This window comes from Myotis davidii, unplaced genomic scaffold, assembly GCF_000327345.1.
Source record: "Myotis davidii unplaced genomic scaffold, ASM32734v1 scaffold1518, whole genome shotgun sequence".
NCBI lineage: Eukaryota > Metazoa > Chordata > Mammalia > Chiroptera > Vespertilionidae > Myotis > Myotis davidii.
In genome coordinates, this window is record NW_006290523.1 from 842,124 (window position 1) to 852,574 (window position 10,451).

At 41.9% G+C, this 10,451-nt stretch overlaps 1 protein-coding gene across 9 annotated transcripts in view; it reads left to right on the plus strand.

The window, feature by feature from the left end:
* The window catches only part of ELAVL2 (ELAV like neuron-specific RNA binding protein 2), a 138,353-nt gene that overhangs the window by 117,099 nt on the left and 10,803 nt on the right, over positions 1-10,451 (plus strand). For all 9 annotated transcript variants that reach the window (XM_015563773.1, XM_006763562.2, XM_006763557.2 and 6 more), the window contains 2 exons: positions 6,646-6,799; positions 9,704-9,929. In XM_015563773.1, coding sequence (XP_015419259.1) covers positions 6,646-6,799; positions 9,704-9,929 — 380 coding nt within the window. The remainder of the gene's footprint in view (positions 1-6,645; positions 6,800-9,703; positions 9,930-10,451) is intronic.

Here is a 10,451-nt window from a genome sequence, read left to right on the forward strand (position 1 = left end):
ACTTCCATAACTGTAATGTTGCTACTGTTATGAATCGTCATGTAAATATCTGATATGCAGGATGGTCTTAGGCGACCCCTGTGAAAGGGTCGTTTGACCGCCAAAGGGGTCGCGACCCACAGGTTGAGAACCACTGACTTAGAAGATCAGAGTACACATCCTTCTTTTGGGTGAATTTTGAGGGCCGTGGCCTGCGTTGAGGTGAGAGGCCACATTCTTCTGTGTATTTTACCTCTGGGCTCTTTCAGAGGGTCCAGTGTGGTCACCTGTCCATAGGCCTTGCTGTGGGCACAAGACCCTTGTTACTGAGCACCAGAGTCATGACTGACCTTCATTTAGGGACAGTGTCATTTTTCAGAGAGTCCCACCAAGGCTCCATCTTTTATAAGAACAGCAATTAACTCTCCGTTTAAATGGCACAGCGATGACGGGCGGTGAGCACTCCCTCCGCGGGAGAGATTGAATGGAGCTTTAGAAGTGGCAAGTGCCTAATTTTCAGGATGTTTGTAGTCCTGTAATTGACAAGGGATGGAAGTTGTTCAGTGGTGATCTCACCGGTGGGAGATTTTTCAAATGCCCTTCGTTTAATGGAGAAGGAATTGCTTTGTTCCTTTATAGACCTGACCACCTTAATCTCTTGCATTAATGCCCATTGTCACTGATCTTTTCGCTGATGAGTCAGAGAAGCTGAGGCAGTTGTGTTTTTGGACAAAAGCATTTAAATGGACTTGTATTGAAAGTAATGTTCAGGGATTTTAAACTTTACTATGCACATTTAAAATACCAGTTGTTTTCCATATTTCCATCCCTTTTAATTCAGTATGCTGTAATTGTGTCCTTTTTTTTTTTTAATCCTCACCTGAGGATATGTTTTTACTGATTTTTAGAGAGAGAGAGAGGAAGGAAAGAAGAGAGAGAGAGAGAGAAACATTGATATAAGAGAGAAACATCAATCTGTTGCCTCCTGGACTCACCTCGACCGGGATCAAACCTGCAACCTTTTGGTGTATGCGATGACGCTCCAACCAACTGAACCACCCAGCAAGGTGATTACCTTGGTTTTGATAGCTCATTCTTCATATGCTTCCTTGAATGTTTAATGTATAATTAGTTTCAGTTGCTGATGAAGAAATGAGTTTTTAATTATAAGAAATATACTGTGTTTTAAACTACTCTGTTTTTGAGACCTAATGACTTTGATTCATCTATTTTTGTCCAATCTGCTCTCATTGGTGAAGAACAAATGGAGAAACCATTGGCCAGAGTATTTATTTGCCTGGTACTTGTAACTGCCCCCCTCTCTCTTCCCTCACGTAATCTCAGTATTGCTTGTCTTTGTTTATTATATCACTTGGAAGGTTGTGGGAAATTCCTGCATCAGCCTGAGTTTTAAATTGCTGTCATTGGAGTAGATTGCTGTTCAGTGTAGTACTCCCTGTGTTATCTTTAAATATTTAAATTGCAGACTCTCTAGCTGCCTCTTAAATTAGATCCTTCACTTAGTAGTTTTGACATTTTCTAACCTTGCTTCTCAGGCATTAAATATTCACCTGTTTAAATGGCAGTGAAAATTTAAAATCCAAACCCATCTATTAATCCAGAGAATGTTGTTTGGAGAACAGCTTGCATTTGGTGAAGGAGGAGCTTTTTTGACCCCACTGAGAGTCGAAGGGAGCTGGAGGTTCATCCTACTAAAGTATTTCTCATACAGAACTCGCCACAAAACAAAACCATATCTTGGGTCTTCTCCAAGGGATTGTAGTCTTGAAGAACCACAAAGATAGACAACATTTTGAGGGTGAAGATAGCCCAAGAGTGGTTCTCTCCGTGGGTATTAAAAGCAAGGTACCAGTACATACTCCAGACCCACAGAAAACGTCAGAATAAGGAAGGTAGCTGACAGTTGCCAGATGCAAAATTTGATCTGGAAGCTGAGGTGAATCTTTAAAGGTGTAAGTCCTTATCTTACTGCTACTAGCCTTCTTCCTCCTTTGGTCTCAGTATAGTTTCTGTTTATAATCCTTCAAGGTGATAGAAAGAGAAGAAGACATATTTTCCTGGAAGGGAGGGTGTGGGTTATACTGCTATTCTTCTTTTTTTTTAAATATATTTTATGAATTTTTTTACAGAGAGGAAGGGAGAGGGACAGAGAGTTAGAAGCATCGATGAGAGAGAAACATCGATCAGCTGCCTCCTGCACACCTCCCACTGAGGATGTGCCCGCAATCAAGGTACATGCCCTTGACCAGAATCGAACCAGGGACCCTTAGTCTGCAGGCCGGCGCTCTATCCACTGAGCCAAACCGGTTAGGGCTGTACTGCTATTCTTGCTAGAGGGAGGGAAAGGGAGCGGCTTTGATCCCAGAAACAATAAGGTTTTGGAAGTGAGACACAGCATAGTGGTCTGGGACTGGGACAGTTGCCCTTACAAAATTTCGGGAAGTGGGCAGGGGTGGAGTGGGGTGGTGCATTACTCATTTAATTAAATTCTAAAAATAAGAAAGTAATAAAACTAATTCCAAAATTCTGATAATGTTGTGCAGTTTCTCTAGTTAATTGCAATTGGTGGTCACTCATCCTTTTCCTGGAAAAAGTGACTTAAAAATATTAATGGAAAATGAAATAAGATGACTTTTGACTTAATTATAATTTCTAGTACCATCATGTTTTCTGTTCTGCTCACTTTCACTCTGTGAGTATTTAAGAAATAACTAAGGGACATTTAATTTTTCTAAACTCTCAGAACAAGTGTAACGAGCTAGTTACTATCGTGTGGTATTGTGGCAGAGAAACCAGACAAGTAGACAAGAACATGGGGTCAGAAGATCGGAATTGGAATCAAAAGTTGAACACGTGTGTATAACCTTAGTCATGTTATTTGCCTTGTCGATACCTATTTCCCCAGCAATAAAATACTAATGTGTGCCTTACCCTACCTCACAGGGTTGTTGTGAGGCACAAATAAAACACTGTATTTGAAAATGCTTTGCAAATGAAGTCTCAGAAGCCTCTAAGTACAAGGGAAATGGGAAGAGTGTTCGTTATCTCCACGAGTTTGCAAACAATTTCGTACCTCTGTCTTGTCTATGGCGGTGGGAACCAGTTCATTGACAAAGTTACTAAAAAATACTGTTTTGAGATTTGTTATTCTTGGAGCCTTTACAATATGGCTGTGTGCTAAAAGTGTACCCAGGATTTGTGTTAATCAGGTATGATAAGACCTGTGGAGGCAGAAATGTTTGTTATAAAGGAAGAAGTTTATACTCACAAATGTCTAGAAACAGACACAACATGCCATGTAGGGCAATGTGGGGAAGCACCAGGGGCAGTCAGGTGTCAGAGGGGAGAGGGGAGAGGCAGAGCCTCCCCGAGCCTTCACTGGGGTTCTAGTGGAAGGAAAGGGTGAGGGAGGGTAGAGTAAGGTGAGTAAAGTTAGCATTAGATAGTTGGAATAATTTGGAGAGCTCTGGGCTACAGGGTAGTTCCTAGTTGTCTAGTACCTGGCCCTGCAGTGACTTAGGGCAGGGGAAATACTGGTTTGGTGAGTTAGATACGGAGATAGCAGTGTGGGCTCTGGATTGGTTGGTTTGCATATCAAAGTTGTGCTCACCAGGGGAGTCATTTACTGTCTCTAGGAAGGGGCAGGCTCTTCAGGATCAAGGCCCTACATGTATCAAGAATACAGAAAATAAGACAATATAGTCACTACAGGTTGGGAATTAAGCAATGTGAACTGAAGGAAAAATAAAAGCAGATAACATAACTGACCCAAGTATGTTTTCAAAGCTTTTATATAAGCACTAAATATAAACCCGTTTTCCTAAATATATTTTAGGATAACTTTTAAAACACTCCGCCCACACGCCTCTGAAATGCACAAAGCAGTAAATGTCACTGCATGAGTAAATTTTCTGGAACACAGTAATGGGCTCAGGTTACTCCCAAGTCTAATAGTCTGGGTCTTTACCTACATTTTCAAGTGCACGTAGAGGTAAATAATATTTATAATATAGTCACCTAGGTTTTTAGGCTCTGTGCTCAGCATTTTATGTGCTTTAGAGATTATTTATTTAATTATTCCTAATAACCACATAAAGCCAGTACAATTATGTGGTAATGGACTTAAAGAATTTGTCCATCATTCCCTAACCGGTTTGGCTCAGTGGATAGAGCATCAGCCTGCGGACTGAAGGGTCCCAGGTTCCATTCTGGTCAAGGGCATGTACCTTGATTACGGGCACATCCCCAGTAGGGGGTGTGCAGGAGGAGGCAGCTGATTGATGTTTCTCTCTCATCGATGTTTCTAACTCTCTATCCCTCTCCCTTCCTCTCTGTAAAAAATCAATAAAATATATATTAGAAAAAAGAATTTGTCCATCATGAACGGAGCCTAGTTTTGAGGCCAGGCAAATTGCTTAAAGAGCTGTCACCTTGACCTACTGTTACACTTTTCATGCCATGTTCGAGCTCATGGAGAGCCAGCCTGCCTCTACTGCCTGCTTCCTCAGCCATTGAAAGCCGCCCAAACTTTGAGAAGATGCTTACTCTGTTGCCCCTGGGAAGTGGCTCTTCATAAAGGGAACACTTCTTTCACGTGATCTGGAGCAGACTGCTGACTTGCCAAGAGCCCCTGAAATAAAGCCCTGGAGACCATTAGATACCAGGGGAGTCCAAGCAGTGGGATTCTAGCTCACCCAGAGAATTGGGAATTGTTCTTGACTCACTGCATAGGCTTTATGTTTATATCTGTGTATCGCCGTCCCAATACTAGGGGCCATTTCCGTTGCTTTGTTGATCACTTGGAATTTTCCTTCATTTCTTATTTGTCACTTACATTATAGTTCCCCAAGTCCATTGTCCTTAAATTCATTGTTCTTAAGGGTTTAGAAACTCAGAAAAAAGAGTAGCCTATGAGTAGTTATTTATCTTCTCCCTTTTGCCTGTAGGACAGGACAGTGCTAATATAGCTGTTGGGACAACAGGTGTTAAGTTAATAAGCAAACTTTGAATAAACAATAAGTTTTAAATGTTCACACTATTAGGACAGGGATAAAATATAGCAAGACCTTTTATAAAGTAGTATTAAACCTGGCTTGCTTTTTAACCCCCCTGGGAAATTAAAAAAAAATGTTATTACACAAAGAGCTATGAACATAATTTAACCCCTTCCCCGGCAGAAACGTGTATACTCATTTTCACAAAGTGTTCTTTTTTAGTCGTCGACGAGTATACTAAGAAAATATGGTAAAAAAAATATGGTTTATAGGAAGACGAGTTACAAACTGTTTTCATAACCAGCATCAAAAATACTATATAGAACCAAAATAAAAAAAATTAGTCTGAAAAAGAAACGTTTTTAACAAAAAAATTGTTGGGGAAGGGGTTAAACTATGGAGAAAATATTTCATATCAAAACTGTTTAAATTGAAAAGTTTTTTTAAAAATAAGCAATGAAGTAGATTACAAGTGGATACTAATGGATGAAATGAGTAGGCAGAAGTTATCATAACACGGTACCCCGTAAGTCAGTCCTAGAATTAGACCCATAGACCCAATCTGGAAGAGGGGATATATTGTGAAGTTTTTATCATTGCAGGTACTCTAAAAGTGCTTACACTTAAAACCAAAGAGACTGTGATCAGGGATAGTACATAAGACTCAGCTATCTAAAACTTGGCAGAGATAGCTTATAGGCAGAGAGCAATCAGTTACAATTTGGGCAAAGTCTAGATGACTTGATGAACTGTCCCTTAAACGCTGTGGTCCAGTAAGCTACTGTGGACCTATCGGATCAATGGGGTATTACATTGGCTTTACTCAGCAAATATTTTAGCATCTACCATGTGCCAAGAGATTGAGGATACAATGATAAGAGATAAGAGAGACGGCTGTAGTTCCTTCCTACGTGAACTTATGTAAAGAATGTTAATTATAAACAACCTGGACTCATTTTTTCTTCCATCCTAGTAGGATTTGGGGTACTATATGTCAAAGATAGGAAGCTTTTTGAAAGGGTACAGAAAATTGCAGGTAAAGTCAATAAACAGATTTCAGATCTTTTGAAATCAAGATTAGAAAGACTTGTGAGCAAGACAACAATAGACAGGATGATAGGCAATACAGCTCAATCCCATATTTAAATCTGGGAATTTAGAGGTGATAAAAAGTTACTTTGGAGTAATCAAAGGGGCATATTTAATGATAACAGGGTAAATTGTTTAGAAATGTGGCACCATCTCTCCTGGAGATGGGAGAATTGAAAACAGGTTACAATAATACTGTATCAGATGACTTTAGAGTCCTGAAGCTTAATCATTGGATTGAGCCTAAATCCCTAGTTTAGGGCTTGGCCCCACTGCGGACAGTCTGTTAAGCACAAGTAGCCCTGTGCTGTGTGCATCACTGGTCTGTTTTGAAACTTACAAATCTAGGGGGAAATATTCTCTCCACCCAGGGGGCCATTTCCCATTTGTTTAGAATTTCTCCAGCACTGAGTGAAACAGGCAATGCTGGGCTTGCTTTAACTTCAGTGTTGTCTGTACGGTCCTTACAGACAAACCACTCACTAACTTGAGGCCGCCTTTGAGGTTCCGCAGGGAGGTACTTGAGTTTGCATGTATGTCTGATGTTGTTCCCCCTTTCCAGGTTTCCTATGCTCGCCCAAGTTCAGCTTCTATCAGAGATGCAAATTTGTACGTCAGTGGACTCCCGAAGACGATGACTCAGAAGGAGTTGGAACAGCTTTTTTCACAATACGGACGCATTATTACTTCTCGTATCCTAGTTGACCAGGTCACTGGTAAGTAGGCAGCCGCCCCGGGGAATCTTTCACACTTTCTGCCTGGCGGATTGTGAAATGTGCTGCCTTCCCATACAGCAATCTTGCCTCTGGAACATATCAAAGGTATATGTGGGCCAGAAAATGCAATTTTCTGCTGGAATTGTTCATAAATATGCATGGATAAAAATAGGCAGTAGAGTGGAGAGTGAGTGAGCTTGAGTCATTGCCACCCCGAAGGTGCAGGTTTGAAGCCTGTTTCATGGCTTGTAATAAATTTACAGATGCTGTAATCTTCATTTCCAAGCTGCTGCGGGAGAGAAGCCCCCGTCCTCCTTACAAAGTACTAATAAGCAATTTTATTTTTGTGAAATGCGTAGTTCAGTGCAGCAACATGCACCCAGTTCTCCAAGGGCAGGTTACGCTACAGCAACGCTGGCAGGTGCTGTTCAGGCTGATTTCCAGGCCCGTGCTGTGTTGTGTCGGCACGTGTAAGAGTTTGAAATTTGAATGTTAAGCATTTATTATATGCCTGATGTTAACTTTTAACCAGACTGAAATTAGAAGACTGGTATGTTTATTAAAACTTTTATATGCCAGGGAGCTCTTCTGGAAAGCTTTTAGTTAAAACCCAGAAATAGAGATTTGATTATGGATTTTAAAAATAAAGTGCAGGTATATTTTCCTATTACAAGTGCAGTATTTATTCTTTAAAACATATTGAAAATAGAGAAATATGGCAAGAGGGGAAAATCACCTGTAGGGCCATAGACTCAAGCACTCACATTAAGCTTTTGTGGGTTTTTAAAATGAAAATCGTAGGCTTTCCTCTTTTGTTTCTTTGTGTTTCTTCTTTCCCTCTCCCCTCTTTCATTCTCCCTCTTCTTGTTCTCTCTCCTTTTCCTTCTCTCTGTCTCCCTCTCTTATACTGACATTACCACAAGAGATGCATTGTGTACCAGAGTATCATATTTTGTTTTTCAAAAGAGGCAGATTAACCACAGAATTAAATCAGGCCGAGTGTTTAATTCTTCCAGGGAAGACCCATTAGTTGATCTGAATTTGATCAGAAGCCACCCATGGTATGCTCCCCTGTGCTGTTAATTAGACTCACAGGAGGCTAACACCTCACGTAAGAAGAGCTCTGTGTGTAGAGCAGTCGCTCCCATCACATACATGCTTGGGAGGATGACCATAGGTTTTGCAGTGAATTGTGAGGAGGTGTCACCTGTGTTACAGAAGGGCCTTGTCTGAACTGCAAGTCGGTCCTGAGTACTTAGGCTGACAGGTGGACCTACCCTGCCACCTGGTTTAGGCAGCGATTCTCACGCGTGGTCCTGCACCCACAGCACCCGCATCCTCCTGGGACATCGTTAGAAACACAACATCCTGGCCGCCCCATCCAAAACCTAATGAATGAAACTGTGAGGGTGGGCTTGGTGCCTGCTTAGCTGTGAGGACTCCTGGGTTAGATGACAAGCTGTGTAGAGGCCATTTCAATGCTAATCTGATGCTTTCTTCATGGAATAGTTAAGCCCCAGGGGTTACTCATTCCTAATAGGAGCAAGTAGATAACTAAAAGAATTATTCCCTGTCATTTCACCATGTCATCTTTATATGTATGGCTTTCAGGGCAAAAATTACTCATTTTACCTGACATGAAAAACCCTGCAGTTTTGTTACTCACCCATCAGGTGGTAATAATGTGCAACAGACATACCTAAAATAGGGAAGGGAAAGTGACAGGGGCTGTCTGAGGTAAGCATATTGGGAAAAAAACAAAACAAAACACCTTATCTACCTTAGAATGAAATTCTAAGCCATTGACCTTACACAATATTAATTGTAAAGCAAGGAGGCCTGCATGCGTTTTCAAAGTTTCCCTAAATCAGGATGGTGTAGTCCGTTTTCTCAGCCCATCTTTCTCAGGAACCTCTCATTCTTTTCTTCGATGACATTCTCTGAATCATCTAGACGTTTCTAGCTACTAGTTCCAAGCTGGTACTGCTGGTACCCGTTTGCTCGCCAAGAAAGTGTTTCTTTCCCTGCAACTGCTCATCTCAGGATGGCCAGCCACGGCCGCCCCCACTGGCCTGTTTAGCTAATTAAATGGAATGAGTTGGGCTTCCCTCTCCCATTTCTCAGAAGCTGGGCAGGTATTAGGTCATCCCTCCGCTTTCCCATTCTCATCTCTCCACGTGGGAACAGCGGGAGGCAGGGAACGGCGTTCTGTGCTCGGGAGTAATGTTGCTAAAGCTAGGCGCTTTGAGGCTTCCCTTCTGTTTTATTTATTTTTAAAACCCCTTTCACCTCTTAATATAAAGTACAGCTCGGCTAAAGCAGCGGAGAAGCCTCAGGGAACCCGGAAAACCTCTTCAGACATTTTCCTTAAAGGACCGGTATCCTTGTATTATATTATTAAGTTGAATTACATTTAAAAATTTAGCCGAAGTAAATCTTTCTACCACTGTGCATGTATTTTTAGCACAGCTTTTAAGCATTTTTAGCAAATGCCTGGCTCTGTTCTCCTTGTTACAAGAAATGGAGCTACTGTGCCCGTCATTACTGTTTGTCCAGCAGCATAATTGAGAAAATGAAACTCAGGCATGCAGCTGACATTATTAAAGAGAGTGTATTGGAAGGAGAGAAAATGTAGACGTACAACGTGTTCCCTCTTCTTGTTAGCTCATTGGGAGGCCTGTGATAATGGGTATTCAAATTGTATAGCTGGCTTCATGCATTAAAAAATACAAATTTGTGATTCTAGACTCAGTTACCACTAAGTTACGGTAAACGTCTCCTCCTCTGATTTTGTGGCAGATGTAACGTGGGGGTGAAAACACATTCTTGAGAAGGGAAAATTAATTTATCCTTTTCTTCTTTTCCTCCTCTCTCTTTCCCAAATCCTTACCCAATCTACCGTAGGCATATCAAGGGGTGTAGGGTTTATTCGATTTGACAAGCGGATTGAGGCAGAAGAAGCTATCAAAGGCCTAAACGGCCAGAAACCTCCTGGTGCCACAGAGCCAATCACTGTAAAGTTTGCTAATAATCCAAGCCAAAAAACCAATCAGGCCATCCTTTCCCAGCTGTACCAGTCTCCAAACAGAAGGTACCCGGGACCATTAGCTCAGCAGGCACAGCGTTTTAGGTAAGTCTGGTCTGGTTCTTATGCCAGGCTACTCCGCTCCGAACGCGCAGCTTCACTGTCCAATACTTGTATTAACAGGACCTCTGGTTTGCTATTATTGTTACTGCTGCTTTCCTCCTTTTCCCATAAGGCACAGAGAAAACCTACTTGGGGAATATTGTCTTTTGCTAGCATTGCAGGTGGGGACAAAAGGACAGTAACCTACAGCATTGAACCTCAGCGGATCAGGGGACAGGAGGGTGGGTGGTGTCCCCATCAGGGGACACTTGGCAGGGTTGGCGAAACTTGGATGGAGGGTGCTGTTGGAATCTAGTGGGTAGAGGCCAGGGATGCAGCTGAACATCTCGTAAATGTACACACAGCCCCCAACACCACAGGTTATCCCAGCCGCCAACATCAGCAGTGCCGACATTGAGGAACCCTGACCTGCACAATACTGGGTTCTTCTTAACTGTTTCCAGTGCTTTTGATTTCCCCTTTTTAGGTTTTTTTTCCCCCTTGATAACATTCCCCCCCCCCCCC